The sequence below is a fragment of the Phascolarctos cinereus genome, unplaced genomic scaffold, assembly GCF_003287225.1.
Source record: "Phascolarctos cinereus isolate Bilbo 61053 unplaced genomic scaffold, phaCin_HiC Scaffold_5;HRSCAF=322, whole genome shotgun sequence".
Lineage (NCBI taxonomy): Eukaryota > Metazoa > Chordata > Mammalia > Diprotodontia > Phascolarctidae > Phascolarctos > Phascolarctos cinereus.
In genome coordinates this window covers 278,515,573-278,533,093 of record NW_027555958.1, presented here as the reverse complement: position 1 = coordinate 278,533,093, position 17,521 = coordinate 278,515,573, and the positions used below count along the sequence as shown (strand labels likewise).

At 37.7% G+C, this 17,521-nt stretch overlaps 1 protein-coding gene across 1 annotated transcript in view; it reads left to right on the top strand.

Annotated features, from left to right (window-relative positions):
* The window catches only part of LOC110219296 (ATP-binding cassette sub-family A member 10-like), a 149,849-nt gene extending 133,496 nt beyond the window's left edge, over positions 1–16,353 (top strand). Inside the window, 8 exon segments of the mRNA XM_078155886.1 lie at positions 2,395–2,573; positions 3,538–3,613; positions 3,691–3,785; positions 4,344–4,463; positions 4,815–4,955; positions 6,879–6,958; positions 14,446–14,501; positions 14,634–16,353. Coding sequence (XP_078012012.1) covers positions 2,395–2,573; positions 3,538–3,613; positions 3,691–3,785; positions 4,344–4,463; positions 4,815–4,955; positions 6,879–6,958; positions 14,446–14,501; positions 14,634–14,732 — 846 coding nt within the window. The 3' untranslated portion in view covers positions 14,733–16,353.
* Positions 16,354–17,521: the final 1,168 nt, after the last annotated feature.

Here is a 17,521-nt window from a genome sequence, read left to right as displayed (position 1 = left end):
CTCATGCACCCAGCCAGAGAAAATTTACTCTAGTAAAATACTACAGTTGTAAATCTGCCTCTTGGGGACTCCCTCATGACCTCTTTCTGCTGTGTTTGAGCAAGGATACACATGGATCAGTACTATAGTGATTAACCACATTTTTTCATACTTAAAAGATAGTGTAAAGAGAAAGACAAACATAGTTTTATGAAAATGATATTTGGAGAATAGGCATATGCTCTTCTAGGGGTTGGGAAAAGAGAAAGGGGAGAAGGAAAATTGCAGGAATCACTGACAGTGTGCAGAACAAAGAGAGTTTCAGTGACAGGTTCCCTCCTGTTGTGTCTATGCCCTCCTTGATTTATATGCGTGGTTCCATTTCTAGACTCTGAGGCTGTGAAGCTTATGGCTGGTGCTACCTACTGAACAGATTCTTTCCAAATCCCCAGCATTGCTCCTGATTGTGGCAGCTACCCTTGCATGTGCCACTCTGATGCCCGTGCATTCACCTCACTGCCATCACACTTGTTCCTGAACTACCCCTCTCGTATGATATCAACTGCCTCTGTTAGAATGGTAGAGGCTAACTTGTAAAAGTCCAGACCCTACTGGCCACAATCAGTGGAACTCTTCTGGGGAGTTGGGGATAGAATCACTGGATGATTTCTGTTCTGACTAGCAAATTCCAATCTTTAACATTCATACCTCCTTGACAACACACATAGACACGTGTATATGATGTTATATGATATATAAATCAGTGCTTTTTTCCCCAGCAACATATGTATGTATGTATGTATATTTGTTTTTTTCTTCTTTCTTATGGTTCCTCCTATTGGTTCTAATTCTTCTTTAAAACATGACTAATGTGCAAAAAAGAAAAAGAATAACATAGGGTTGAACATGATGGGAGCACAGGAGAAATCTAGACAAATGCTGCAGAAAAAAATTGAGAAGAACTTTGAGCTTGAGGAATCAGAAAACTGAAGATATTTATAAGCCTGGTCTAAATCTTGAAGAAAGAGAATCACTTTGACAGGCAAAGATATATGCTTGTTACTGTTCTGTTATTTTTCAGTCATGTCTGACCCTTTGTGACCCCATTTGGAGTTTCCTTGGCAAAGATACTGGAATGATTTTCCATTTCCCTCTCCAGCTCATTGGACAGATGAGGAAACAGAGGCAAACAGGGTCAAGTGACTTGCCCACTAATAAGTGTCTGAGGCCAGATTTGAACTCAGGAAGATGAGTCTTCCTGACTTCAGGCCCAGCACTCTCTCCACAGCAACACCTAGCTGTCCATACATCTACATATATTACTACAAAAAGAATATCAATTACAGCCCATGCTTAGATTTTATATAATCTAGATGATGGGGATTAGTGTAGTTTATATCCAGACCAGTATAGTATTCAAGGTCCATTCCACTCATTTGGCACTTAGCATGTTATTTATCTTTGTGTTCTACCTTCCTAATTATATTGTGTGCACTTTAAGAATAAAGACAGTTCTTTAAGCTTCTTTATAAACCCATTTCCTATCATAGTCAACTTCTAAAAATGCTGGGTTCATTAACTGTATGGTGTTGACGCTGATGATGGCTTTTAAAGGAGAGGAAGATCCTTTTCTCTATCTCCAATTTTTTGCAAATACATGCATTGTAACAATGGTCTGTCTTCTGGACATACACCCCCAATTGTTAGAACCAGGCCTTAGGTGGTAGCTGGGCAAGCCAGAGAGGAGAGTCAATCTGAGGGAAAAGGGCAGGGAGAATGGCTATGGTACTGTGAAGAAAGGTCTGTCTAGTGAGTGTCCAGGACTGAGAATAATAATCCCTGCAGAGTCAGAGCACACCAGTGATTTGTTTTTTTTTGGGGGGGGGGGACCGTCCAAGGAGATTAGTAGTAAGTGTTAAGAAGGTCAGATTCTAGCTGTTTGGAAGCAAGGCAGAGAAAGTTAAAGTAACTAGGGCAGGAGATAAAGAGATTAAGAACCAGGAATTTAGTCACTAAATGATAGAATCATGGAGGTCTGAGCTTCAAGAAGGCAGCCAGGTAACAGATCAAATGAGATAATATTTTTTTAAAGTACTTAGCACAGTGCCTGGCATATAGTAGGTACTATACAAATCTGTATTCCTTTCTCTTTCCCTTCCCTTCAGGATAAGAAATCTAAGGGACATCTGTCATGGTGAAGTGAGGGACACTATGAGAAGAGGCATTTTTCGGTAGATACTTTCTCTGCCTTTACATACACTAGTATTCATTCGATTATTCTCTCTCATCCTTTCACCATAGCTAAATTATTAGAAACTTATTCTTTATTCAGATGTGGATCATACAGAATATATTGCTGAAATGTGTGTTCATATATTTTACACATATGATCTGAAAAAGGGCTCTGTTGTGCAGGTGGTGCTGAAAAGGAGCGGTGCCCACATGAGTCAACAAAGAGATGGCATGCTCCAGTTCCTTGGCTACTGTGCTCAGGAAAACTCATTGTGGAAAAATGTAACCGTGAGAGAACACCTGGAGATATATGCTGCAGTGAAAGGGATGGATAAGGACGATGCCACAGTTATGATTTCACGGTAGGGAGCAGAGAGAACCCATACTAGTTCTCTCTAGGAAAAAGTGTGGTTATTCTTTTACATGCAATCAGGTATGGAGATTCGTAAAGATATTCCCCACAAATCATGGATCATCAGCATTGGAGCTGGGATAGAATCAAAGGTGTCCTGGGATAAGCTAAAAAGTTGATTGTTAAATTTTCAGTGTGAGTACGTATACCTTAGACATGAGCAACCACATAAGTAGCAAATTTCAAAGCCAAAAACCTATTCCAAAGGTCAACATACTACAGTCTAAGGGCCAAATGTGGTCTGTTTCCCCATGAGCTAAGGATTTTTAAAATATTTTTTAAATACAATAAAGCTTTATTTAAAAATGTGGAAACCATTCTTAGCTGAAAGGCCGTACATGTCTAAGGTATAAATACTCACACTGAAAACCTTATAAAAGTAGACCACTGGGCCAAACTTGGCCTTTTATTGCAAGGCTTCTAGGAGGCACCAGAACTGTCCTGTGCCCAAATGAGCCTACTTTCTGATATCCAGAACTGGGATTTTCAGAATGATCATAATCAACAATTCTAGTTACAGTTATGCCTTCCACATCACAACTTTCCCCATCATGGTTTTGATAAATCGTGGGTAGGTAAAAGAAATTAAATGAGAATTTGGGGGGAGTTTTGTGGAATCCACAGACAGAAGGCTGACAGATGACACTAAAAAAGTTTAGAAACTCTGAAATGTATAAAATATATGTATAATATTAATATCTTTTATCTTTTAATACCATAATAATTCAGACTTCTTCTCCGGTATGAAGGGAGGGCCAAAACATTTTATGTTGAGTTTCCAGATTACAGGAGGCACTGTTCCCCTAACCTCTGTGACGTGGAAGGGATAACTGTACTCTCTTTCATGGGCACCTTCTCCCAATGTCCACCAAGGGCCCAGAGCTTGATAACACATTCAGTGTATTTTCTATCAGATTAGCAGATGCTCTCACACTTCAAGAACACATGAAATTTCCAGTCAATCAACTGTCACCAGGCATAAATCAAAAGGTATGTATTGTGCTTGATGTTTTTCTAAGCACCACCATGGCAAGGCTAATCACAAACAGCAATTGTCTTCATTGCAGCTGCGTTTTGCACTGAGTATCCTGGGAAATCCTGCCATTGTACTTCTGGATGAACCATCAATTGGGATGGACTCAGAGGGGCAGCAGCAAATGTGGTGAGAAGAATTATAGACCTCAGCCCTAGTAGCAAGAGATCTGATTGGATTTTCATCCTTTAGTTGGTCTTATTATAATTAAACCTTAAAAGTTCCTCATGCACTCCAAGTGATCAGCTCTAGGAAAATCAATATTTAGCACCAAAAGATTCTTTGCCATTTCCTACCAAGTTCTTATTTGAGATAAATAACCCACCTAAAGTTCCAGTATATTCTTCAAGGATTTTATTATATTCCGCAGGTCTTCCGTCTTATTAATTTATTTTAATTTTTATTATTTATTGATTAATTCAATGCTTCTCTCTTTTAATTTCAAATTTTGCCTAATCTTAGAATATGTCATTCATTATTTTTCTTTCCTTCAATTCCTGCATCTAGTTAGAGAGGAGGAACACAACTTGCTTGGTCTCTTGCTGCCCTGCCATCTTTCTCTACAGAATCATTTTCCCTTTTATCTGTTCTGAATTCCCCAGACAAATTCATTTTTCTTTTGCCAAGTTTTGCAGAAACATCAATGTGCTTCCAATAATTACAAGAATTTCCTTGGCTTCACTCCAGGCAGACTATTCGAGCAACCATTAAGAGCAAAGAGAATGGTGCTATCCTGACGACACAGTACATGGCAGAGGCTGAGGCTGTGTGTGACCGGGTGGCCATCATAGTGTCAGGACAACTACGGTGGGTGAATATCCCATTACAACTTCACAAGCAAAGGCTTAACACTGTGGGGAAAAGAGTATTCCTGTGGAGGGGGTCTTCTGCTCCCCTACTCAATTTCATGAGCTGTTGGATCTGTTGGTCTGGTTTAATAATGAGGCTCTATCTCCCTTCTTCCTTTCCCCCTCAACACTAATTATTCAAAGAATAATAGCAATCTATAGCAATAGATTAAGTAGAAATAGATTATTTTCAACTTGTCTCTCTCTGTCTCTCTCTGTGTCTCTGTCTGTCTGTGTCTGTCTGTCTGTCTGTCTGTCTGTCTCTGTCTCTGTCTCTATCTCCTTTATGTTCCTGATTTTTGGGTCCTAGATGTATTGGTTCTATTCAACATCTGAAAAGCAAATTTGGCAAGGATTATTTACTAGAAATAAAAGTGAAAGAACCTGGGCAAATAACACCCCTACATGCTGAGATTTTGAAGCTTTTTCCAAGGGCTGCTCGGCAAGAAAGGTAAGGAAACTTTTTCCTGTGTTGGAAAAAGTTAGCTTTCCTTGCTTTACTATAAATTTTAGCACAGCTTGATTCCTGAGGAAGAGATAGATAATAGGAACTGGAATGTTTAGCTCCCCTGGGAATAAAGAAAGGAATAAATTGTTGTTTCTAAAAGGTGATTATGGAACTACTGAAGGCAAAAGTTACAGGCAAGTTTTCCCTTTGAGAACACTAGCTACTAAGCAAACCATACCATTAGTGTCTTTTAATACTCAGAAAATGGAGAAGTAGAATAGAAGCTCCTTGAGGGCAATTCTATTTATGTCTGTGTTCCCAGCTCTTAGAATAAAGCCTTTCACATAGTTACTTAATAATTGCTTGTTTATTAATTGGTTGAAGGAAGGAGTATAGATTGTAAGCTCCTTGAGAGCAAAGACTGTCTTTTGCCTCTTTTTTTTTTTTATCTCTAGCACTTAGCAAAGTGCCTGGCATATAGCAGACACATAAATGTTTATTGATTGATTGACAGGAAAAGTTGAAATAGTCAAAATTTAAAAAAAAAATAAAGAAAGACAATTTTGTTACCTAAACAATCTGTTTTGAATTACTAACCTAACATCTGAAGACTGAGCATGGCTGAAAAATAAACAGAGAGAGAGAGAGAGAGAGAGAGAGAGAGAGAGAGAGAGAGAGAGAGAAAGAGAGAGCGAGACAGAGCTAGTTGGTGCTTTTAGAAAGCATACTCAGGGGGCAGCTAAGTGGTGCAGTGAATAGAGCACTGGCCCTGGGGTCAGGAGGACCTGAGTTCAAATCTGACGCTTGACACTTTCTAGCTGTGTGACCCTGGGCAAGCCACTTAACCCCACTGCCTAGCCAAAAAAAAAAAAGCATACTTAGTTCTCAGTTTTGGCTCAGAAGGCAATCAAAAGTCCATTTTCTTAACATGTAGCTTGTTGACCAGAAATAGTCATACCAGCTCATGTTTCAAAATGGAGAGCTGGCCTTCTTTATTATATATCATGGCACTTTCAGAAGCCAACTCACATATGTACATAGTTGTAGGACTGAGGTTTCATTGGTCAGTCTCTTGTTATACAGCCAAACTCCGCACCCCTAATCAATCTCAAGTTCTCTTATAACCATTCTGCAGGGGACTGTGATTCTACTTACTTCTCTTGACTACAGGGTTTTTCCTACTATGTTGTTCTGCAAGTTACTATAATAGTCCATCAAAGTCTTATTGTAGCTTAATTGGAGTTCTGTCACATTTTCATTGTCTTCAGAAAGTAGTGGGGTTTTGTGGGGGAAGTGGAGGAAAGGGAGGCTGTAGGCAGGGAGATAGTATGGTGTGGTAGTAGTTTGAAAGCAGGGAAAATTTCCCAGGGTACTTACTGGGAGGGAGATATAGGTAGGGTGCCCATCTTAGGGTTTAGAGAAGTCAAGTCAAGTGAACTCCAGGTTGGGAGGAAGGTAAGGAAGATGTCTTAGGAAAGAGAGAAGGAGAGACCCAATGCCTATGAAATTCTAAATGTGAATGAATGGCTTTAGATTTATACTTTGTAGTTAGTATATGAATAGCTAGGTGGCACAGTGGATAGAGTGCATGGCCTGGAGTCAGGAAGACTCATCTTCTTGAGTTCCAATTTGACCTCAGACACTTATTAGCTGTGCGGCCCTTGGCAAGTCACTTGACCCTGTTGCCTCAGTTTCTTCATCTGTAAAATGAGCTAGAGAAGGAAATGGCAAACCACTCCAGTATCTTTGCCGAGAAAACCCCAAATGGAGTCATGAAGAGTTGGACATGACTGAACTTTAGTATATAAGACCAAAATTTTTTACTGAAAATGGAAAATTATTTCCAGTAGTGTTGTTTATTTGAAAGAAAATAGTAATTTGCAACTTTAAAACTAAGGAACAAATTTTTATTTTCTCCCATCTAAGGTATTCCTCTTTGATGGTATATAAGTTGCCTATGGAAGATGTTCAACCTCTGTCTCAAGCCTTTTCCAAATTAGAGGCAGGTAAGATTTCAAAGGCAACTTTGAAAATGACATTCTACATAGCAGATGATGCCAAAACTAAAAAACAATAGTGTGATATAATAACAATAATAATCCAAAATTCCTAAAACTTTTTAAAGTCTTTCTACTCCCCCCCCAAATGAATACACTTTTTTGTATATTTAAAAATTAATGTGGTAGTTCCACACTAAATTTCACAAGGAGTCCCCTTGTGGATGCTTCCTTTTGAACTCCTTTCTGCTCTCTTTTGTTTAGTTTTGTAATATTTTTTCAATACTCCTTCCTTCCTTCTTTTTTTCTTTCCCTCCTCCTTTCTTTCTTTCCTCTTTTCTTTCTTTCTTTGTATTTCTCTTTTTATTTTTGGTATTACTATTACTTCCTCTCACTTCCCTCCCTAACTCACTCATCTCTACCCTAAAATAAAAGCTCTCCTTTGTAACAAGTAAGTCATAGTCATCCACTTGCTGTGCTGAAAATATGTCCCATTATGCACTTATAGTCCATCACATCTCTACTAAGAGATGGAAAGCATGACTCATCATCAGTCTTCTGGAGTTATAACTGGTTATTACGTTGATCATAAATCTTGTCTTTTCACAGTTGTTTTCTTTACAATATTGTAATCACTCTGTAAATTATTCTCTTGGTTCTGCTTACTACACTCTATCAGCTCATGCAAGTCCTTTTAGGTTTCTCGAAATCTCTCCTTTTCATAATTTCTTACAGTACAATGATACCATTACATTCATATATAATAATTTGTTTAGCCCTTCTCTAATTAATGGGTGCCCACTTTGTTTTCAGCTTTGTGCTATAACCAAATTTGCTGTGATAAATGGGTTTTTCTTTTCTGAATATGGAATTTTTGTTCTTTCTTGGATTGTTTTGAGGTATGTACCCAGTAATAGTTCTGTTGGGTCAAAAGGTATGTGCCATTCAGTGACTTTCGGATACAACTCCAAATTGTTTTCCAGAATACAGATCCACTTCACAGATCCACCAACTGGGCATTGATATACCTGTTTTTGTTTTTTGTAGATCCTCTAGCAGTTGTCATTTTCCTCTTTTTTTTTTTTATCACCTTTGCTAATCTGAACAGATGTGAGGTAGGACTGTAAAGTCATTTTAATTTGGATTTGTTTAATTATTAGTGATGTGGAGCATCATTTTTATTTAGCTATTGATAGCTTGCTTTTTTTCTTTTTAAAAACTGTTTATAACCTTTATATTGAGATTTTTTAAAGTATTTTTTTTCTAACAAGTATCCTGTGAAGTAGGCCACATGTGTTATTATCATCATTTTAATGTTGATGAAACTGAGATGCAGTAGTTAAGTGATTCATCCAAAATCATATAGAGAATTAGAAAGGAAATAGTTAACTGGAGGAAAATATTTGCAGCAAATTTCTCTGATATGCAAAATATCCAAATATATTTGGATATCCAAAATACATAGGGAATTAATGTAAGTATTAATAACATACACAGTTTTCTAATAGATAAATGGTCAGAGGATATTAAAATGTTTTTTAAACATGCTATAGAGATTATGGCAGAGATTTGTGTTTTCTTTTGCAGTCCAATTTTCCTATTTTATTTTGTGTGGGGGGAAAATTTCATTTTTGTTTGTGTTTGTCAAGGTCATAGTAATAATTTTTTTTAAAAACCTTCAAGTCACATAGCACAAAGTGTCAGAACTAGAAATTAATCAATGTTTCAGTCATTGTGACAAAATAATATAATAAACAACTTGAAAATTACCTTGTAAAAGCAATATCCATTCTTGTAGTTGACCAGTTTTAGGACATTGGAACAAAGAAAGTTGCAGAATTTTAGCTTGGAATTTATAACCATGACTCTGTGAATATGTTTATAACTTTAAGGTAAGGAATAACTCTCTATCAAATGGCATATTCCCTCAAGACCTCTGAGTCCAGACAAAGTTTTTATATGATCTAGATAAAACTTGATTATTTCATTTCCTGTGTGTTAACCGAGGCTTTGTGCCATTTCTTACTGTAACATACGACTCAACTTATCACAGATGTCACCTGTATCCCAAGGAAGAGAAGAATTTTCTGTCAATAAATTCTATTTACATTTATACTAATTGATAATAAAAGTATTCCTTCTAGCAGTGTTGCCTTTTCCTATCCCTAAATATTCCTCCACAAATCAGTGTCATCTCCTAGGCAAATGTCTGTACCCCTACAATCATGGAATTTCAGAGTGAGGAGGTATCTCAGTGACCACATTCTCCAACCGATACTTGAGAAATAATCCCTCCTACAACATAACAAGTGGTCATCTAGCTTATGATAGAAGCCTGCCACAAGGAAGAACCCCCTACTTCCCTAAGTAGCTCTTTCTACTTTTAGGTAGTTCAAGTTGTCAGTAAGTTGTTCTTTACATCAAGATTACATCTTCCTGTTTGCAATTTCCCCCCGTTGGTTCAGCTTTCTAGGCCCAATAAGAATAAGTTTAAACTTTCCTCGATGTCAAATATTCCAATTGCCTTCTGTTCTCAGGGATAAATATTCTTCTTTCCTTTAATCAATCTTCATATGACATGAAAGTATGTCCCTTCACCATTCTGGTTGTCTTCCACTTTATATTCTCCATCATATCAATATTGTTTTAAAAATGTGGCACACAGGAATGACATCTGCTCTTAATGTAGTTGGACAATGTCAGAGCACAGCAGGATGATCATTATTCCTGGACAAAGTCTCTCTTAATATAGCCTAAGATTACGTGAGCGTTCCTGGTCACCAGATCATGCTCTTGACTCACATATCAAATCATTAAAACCATCAGCTTTTTTTTTCATCTGGACTTCTACTAAACATGCCTTCCTATTCTCATATTCATGAAGTTGATTTTTGGTACACAAGTGTAGGATGTCAATCACCACTAAATTTCTTCTTAGTTTATTTCAACCAATATTCCAATTTGTCAAGATCTTTTTGGATATTGGTGCACTCCATCCCTGGTCAGCCATATTGTGTTAGCTATTTCTCCCAACTTTGTTTCATCTTCAAATTTGATAAGTGTTAAGAAAGCTTTCTTTTTTTTCTAGCAACTGAAGAATATGCTAAGCAGTATAGGGTAAAGCATAAAAACTTTAGACCCTTCTTTGGACACCACCTTCCAAACTGACATGAAATCATCAATAATTTTTCTTCAGATTTGCTAGTCACCCAGTTCTAACTCTATCTAACAGTGCTATCATCTGGTCCCCCTCTTATTCTTCTCCAGAAGGATTATGTAATAGATTTTATTGAATATTTCGCTTTTTTAATTTTGGGGGGATTTTAAAAAATGGTTTGCTTTTGATCATTTAATTACTTACAGTATTCCCCTAATTTATTAGTTTGGCAACTCTGGCAAAAAAAACGAAAATGACATGGCCCATTCCTGAAGAGGCCATGCCAACTTTCTGTGACTATTGTTCCTCTTCTTCATGTTCACTCAACAATCTTTTTAGTAATACATTCTCAAATTTTGCAAAAGAATCTAAGTCAAGCTATTTATTCATAGTTTGCAGATTACTGTCTTGCCTGCCCTTAGCACTACTTATATTGGCTACCTTATGGCCTGGGTGCTCAGTGGAATACATCCATACAAATAACTAAATAGAAGAATATTGAAGCATAAAATCCTGGGCAAAAAACTGGAGATCTTAGCAACACCTAGTGATATTTTCATTATTGAAAGAATTGGCTTCATAAGGAAAGGGCATATATCTGAAGTAAACAAATGTCTAGTAGGTAGAGTTTGAGAACAAGATCTTGTATTTCCAAAGAAGAAATGAAGCAGCTAAGTGGTACTGTGGATAGAGCATTGGACCTGGAATCAGTAAGACTTGAGTTTAAATCCTCTCTCAGAGAAGAGCCTGAACACCCCAAGCAAGTCACTTACCCTCTGTCTGCCTCAGTTTCTTCATCTGTAAAATGGGGATAATAATAGTACTTCCTAGGGTTGTTATGAGATAAAATGACATAATATTTACAAAGTACTTTTCTAATTTTAAAGCACTATAGAAATGTTATTGTTAGGATAAAAGGAGAAAACTCATACAAAGTGCTGTAAATCTTTTAAATTTCCCCTCTTCTCCTCTGATACTGCAGCCACATTGGTGTAAGCCCTTATCACCCCACTCCTTTGCTATCATGATAACCTGCTGGTTGGTCCCCCTGCCTCAAGTCTCTCCCAACTCCAGGCTATTCTTCACTCATTTATCAAAGTGATCTTCCTAAAGCACAGGTCTAACTCTCTCTCTCTCTCTCTCTCTCTCTCTCTCTCTCTCTCACACACACACACACACACACACACACACACACACACTCCACCCCTATTCAATAAACTCCAGTGACTCCCTGTTAACCCCACAATCAAATATAAAATCCCGTTTTCCCATTTGGCTTTTTAAGCCCTTTGTAACCTGATTTATGTGTACCTTTATACTCTTCTTACGTCTTATTCCCCCTCCATGTGCTCTGCTCAATTCAGTGATACGGTCCTCTTTGCAGTTCCCCTGAAAAACATACTTTCTCCATACCAGGCATTTTGTGCATTATTCCTGGAATTCGTTCCCTCTTCATCTCTCTTTCTCATCTTCCTTCCCCCAGGATTCCTTTAAGTCTCAGCTATAAAATCCTAGCTTAATGCTAGTCCATTTCCTCAGAGATTATTTCCAATTTTTCCTGTACACATCTTGTTTATACATAGTTGTTTGCAAATTATCTTCTTAATTAGACTATGAGATCCTTAGGAGCAGTAAGTATATTTGTCTTTAGCACTTAGTGTTGTGCTTGGCACATAGTAGGTGCTTAGCAAATATTTGTTCGCTTGACTTGCATAGTAGTGTGATATTTATTCCTAGTAGAATGAATGAGATAGAGAAGAAAGAAGACAGAGAAAAGTGAAGGGGCTGACAATAGACCCCAAGAGGATTTCCTGAATTAAGTTGATAAGAAGTTAAGGATCCAAGGAAGAGAAAGGATTGATTAAAGGCCTGAGAACCAGAAGAGTGTACTATCTCAGCAGCCTCTGAAGAAAGAAAGTATCTAGTATCTAGCAGGACCCAAGAGTGCCAAATTATGCAGAAAGATCAAGGATGATGAACCTGAAAGGGGCCTCTGTATTTAGTAGTTAGGAGATAACTAGATGCCCTAGAACAGTAGTTTTAAATCTTTTTTTTTTTTTTTATCATGGACTGCTTTGTCTGTGAAGACTACAGAATATTTTTAAATGCGTAGAACAAAATGCACAGGATGACAAAGGAAATAAATTACATTAAAATACAATTACTAAATTAAAAAAAAAAACTAAGTTCATGCACACCAAGTTAAGAATACCTACCTTAGAGAGAGTAATTTCTTTAGGGAGGTGGGAACTAAAGCTTTATTGCCAAAGGTTTTCTCTAAGAAGTTTCATTAGCTCTGCTTCTGGATTACAGAAATCAACAGCAATTCTTTAGGGATGAAGATTCCTTGTCTGACAGAAGGAGAAGGGAAGAAGTACAAAGGACTCTATTGCAGAAGCTACTTACATGTTAACTGCGGTGAGCAGAAGAGGATAGTCAAGATTTGGTCTCAGTGAAAAAAACCAGAATGAAGAAGATGGGTTAGGTCCTGAGTGGAGAACTTGTGTCCTCAAGGCCACATGTAGCCTTCTAGGTCCTTGGGTGTGGCCTTTTGACTGAGTCCAAGTTTTACAGAACAAATCCTTTTATTAATGGGATTTGTTCAATGAGTTTGGAGTCAGTCAAAGGGCTGCACTTAAAGACCTAGGGGGCTGAAGGTTCTCCACCCCTGGATTAGGGGAATGGGAATAGTTCAAGAAACCAAAGGTCATGATAAATGTGAATAATTCATTTAAAGTAGAATAATAAAAAAATAAGAAGTCTGTGATTAAAGAACAGTATTTCAAAGATCTTGTTCTTGGAGGTGTACTATACTGTGAATTCTAAGGTGTAGCTGTGTCAGACATGGCTTCAGTGGGGTGAAAGTGGTCATTAGAGTTGAGAATACAGAAGAATTGAGAGATCAGGTTGCCAAAAGGTTTTTCCGGATAAATGTAGAGGGAGACCACGAATCAGGAACCAACTCATGAAAAAAGTTGGTTGGTTGTCATCCTTCATTGTTGAAGAGGACCAAAATGACATTGCTATGCTAGAGTCAAGTTACAATGTATCTGACTGTGGCTGCTCAGATCAATGCAAGCTTGGAATGCTCTACCACAGGCTGGACACAAATAGTCCACGTGAACATTTGGGGTGAATTCTCTAAATTTGAATGAAAAAAGTAATAAAATGATCTTAACAGGATTGAGACCTGGAACAGCAAGTTGGTAGAGTAGATAGACTGCTGGGCCTGGAGTTAGGAAGACCTAACTTCAAATCCAGTCTCAGGAACTTACTAGCTGTGTTACCCTGTGCAAATCAATTAACCTCTATTTGTCTCAGTTTCCTCATTTGTAAAATGGAGATAATAATAATATCTACCTCACAAGATTGTTGTCAGGATCAGATAATACAAAATTATGAAGTGCTTGGTATATTGCTTGGTACATAGTAAGTACTATATACATATTTTTTTTAAAGATGGAGCCACAACAAGGGTAGGAGAATAGGAGCTTTACCTAGTACACCTAAATTTAAAGAACACTGATAGCATTTGCATTTCTTCAGTAGGCAGAGACAACTGAGAGTAGTACCATGTTAGCACAAAAAATTAGTTAAAATGAGAAATTAGCATTCTCCCTAACTTATTAGCCACCCAGCAATGCCCCTCCTCTTTCCTGTCCTGCCCTACTTCCTCTTCCAGGAGCATCTTCATTGTTTCTTGGTGTCCTCAACCTATAAGCCTTTGTGGATCATGGTCTATTTTCTAAGCATAATGTCATTTGAAAAGTTCGAGTTCGTAGGGGAATTTATCATTAAAGGAGGGATATTCCAAAGGGTGCAATGGTATGGGTTAATTGATTAATGAACCACCTGGAATAAGACTGGGGAGAGATAGAGATGAAAAGAATAAAGGTGAATATTTAGGAGGAGGGAGTATGTGCAAGATATTGGTGCTTTAGGCTGGGATGACTAGGAACTGAGAAGTCATTAAAATAGGAAGCAAATTGTTATGCCTACTTCCTCAGCAGAACTTCTACTAATGAATATGCAGTATTAAGCTGTCCTTAGTTCAAAATAGGATTTAGAACTTTGGTGTCTAGAGCATGTGCTTTTACATGGTGCTTCCTCCACGTGCACGAGGGTTTCCCTGATTAAGATAACAGGGATTTAGGTTTCTTTTTGCCCTAGGCTTCCACTTTCTAGCAAACAGGGCTACTGGCTAAGTATTTGACTCCTGAAGCTTTGACCACCAAATGCTCGAATGATTTCTATTTGCCATTTATGTTGTACTCTGACTTCTAAATAATGAATGAAATATATGTGGTAATAGTCTAATATGAAATTTATTCTTGTGCAGCTAAACATACCTTCAACCTGGATGAATACAGCCTCTCTCAGTCCACTTTGGAACAGGTATGCTATATTGCCAGGCAATTTTAATGTGCTTTATAGTCTCTTCCCATTCATTTGGAGTACAGAAATCAACTTGCCATTTCTTTTTTCTCAATCTTTTTTTATCTCCTTCCTTTCCTCCCCATTTTTTAGGTCTTTCTAGAGTTGTCAAAGGATCAGGAGCTTGGAGATTTTGAAGAAGAGCTGGATACAACAGTAAAATGGAAACTCCTCCCTCAAGAAGAGCCTTGAAGGGCCAAACATCCCAAGTTCCCTTTAAGTTCAGTGGAATCATTTGTAATCCTGTTAATTTACCTTATTGATCTTATATTTTGTCACAGAAGTAAGTTAATCAAATATTTTTGAGTCATGTATTTTTACTCACTGACTAATTACATTTAAATTAGTGAAGAAAGATAAGAGGACTGGGATGAAAGCCCATGACTGGCTTCAGCTAGATGTTTAGGGATTTCCTCTGCATTTGCATGCCATTCTAAGCATATTTTCTGCATTCCTATGAAATCAATAAACTATATATATATAAAAAACTTTTCACCAAGAATGACAGTGGGACTGCCACATGTAGCCTAGTATAATAGTCTCCAGTGAATTACCTAAACAAATAGAATTTCATCCCATCCTCTCCAGCAGAACACTCTCTTCTTTCATTTCTTCTCTCTCACCGATCAATGATTTCCCACCTACTGAGTGCTTTCTCTGCTGCCTACAAAGAGGCCCGTAACTCCTCTATCCTTAATAAACAAAAAAATAAAATATTGATTTGATCTGAATGTTCTTGCTGGCTAGCTATACTAGCCAGCTATACTATATAGCTTCATGGCTATACTCCTTAGAAAGCCAGCTACATTTGGCTTCCTACATCCTCTTCTTTCATGATCTGACCACATCATTCAACCAAAATTGTTCTTTTCAAACTTACCGATGATTTTTAATTTTCAACTCTAATGGCCTTTTCTTAATCTTCATTCTTCTTGACCTCTCTGTAGCCTCTGACTCTGAATAATCTCTCCTCTAGATTTTCATGACACTGCTCTGCTCTGGTTCTCCTATCTGTCTGATCACTCCTCAGTCTCCTTTGTTGGATCTTCCTCCAGGTTATACCTCCCAACTGGAGATGGCCCCAAAGGATCTATCCTTAGCCTTCTTCTCCTCTGCTATCACGATTAGTAACATCAATGTTTTTCTCTATGCCAATGATTCCCAGAGCTACTTATCTAGCCGTTATCTCTTTCCTAACCTCCAGTCTTATATTACCAACTGACTCTTAAACATCTCAAATTGGATATCCTATAGAAATCTCAAGTTCAACATAGCCAAAACAAAACTAATTATCTTTCTCTCCGAACACTTCTCTCTTCTGAATTTAATTACATTTGAGTGTGCCACAAATCTCCTTATTACTCAGACTCATAGTTTCAGTGTCATTTTTTTTTTGGGTGAGGCAGTTGGGGTTAGGTGACTTGTCCAGGGTCATACAGTTAGGAAGTGTCAAATGTCTGAGGCTAGTTTTGAACTCAGGTCCTCATGACTCCAGAGCCATGCTGTAACCACTGTGTCACCTAACTACCCCTAGTATCATCTTTAACTCCTCACTCAAACTCACCCCACATATCCAATCTGTTGCTAAATCTTGTCATTCCTAACTTTACAATGTTTCTTGTATTTATTCAGTATATATCTTGTTTGCACATAATTATTAACATATTGTCTCTCTTTTGAACTCTTTGAGAGCAGGGACTTTATTTTGTCATTCTTTGTGTTCCCAGTGCTTAGCATAGTGCCTGAAATGTAGCAGGTGCTTAATAAATGCTGTTGATTGATTTAAAAACAATAAAATCATATACCCAGAGAATCTCAAGTTGTAGAGATTGTTCAGTGGACTACATTCATTCTCTTCCCGTGAGTAATGGAAAGTGATATGCTCTAATAGTTCTAGTCAGGAATTTCAGTACCAAGTAAGATGGCTATGGGACCCATCATCATCATTGTCCCCACCAATCATGTTCTTCTTCCTTATGAAATTAATATCCTTGGATAGCACTGGAAAGTGTACCATCAAGGTAAGTAAACTTATCTACAGCATTCAAAATTTCTCCATTTATTGTGACCAATGATTCCACATATGGATGGTTTGGTGCTGTCTGGTGCAGAACTTCTGTTTTCTTGGTGTTGATTGTCAGGACAAAATTAACGGAGCAGAGAATCAATCAATACTCTGTTGCATCTCAGCCTCAGAAGCTACATTGAGTGCACAATCATCAGTCACACATCAACTCCCTTTCCACTTTGGTCTTAGCTTGTAACCTTTTCAACTTAAATAGTTTATTATTGGTATAGAAGCTTATCATGATACCTTTTTCATCCTTGTTGAAGGCATCTGACAACATTGCAGAAAACATCATGTTGAAAAGCATGGGGGAAAACACACCATCCTGCTTTACTCCATAGGTGACTGGGAAAACATGACATCATTGTGGAGCATAAATGATGAAACTGATGCATGTATTGCCAGAGCTGGCTCAGGGTTTGGGAGGGTTTGAGAGAAAGTGTGGGAGAGAAGAGGTATCAGGCTGCATACCAAACTGAAAGTCTATAGAACTGTTGTGCTAAATAAATTGTTGTGTGTCTGTGAAACATGGACAGTTTATCAGTGCCATGCCATGTTCAGAAAAGTGAAGCACTTCCATTTGAATTGTCTCAGTAAGATCCTGAAGATTGGCTGGCAAGATAAGGTACCAGACACTGAGGTCCTCTCTAGAGCTGAACTGACAAGCATTTAAACTCTATTGTGAAGAGCACAATTCTGATGGACTGGCCATGAAGTTTAAATATTAAACACACTTACTCAAAAGACTGTTTTATAGAGAACTCTCACAAAATAAGCCTTCACATGATAGCCAGAAGAAGCCTAAGAGTATAAGGATACTCTTTAAAGTATGTCTGAAAAACTATAGTATTAACTGTGAGTTGTGGGAAATGCTGGCACAGCATAGCATGTCCACATCAAAGAAGGCACTCCA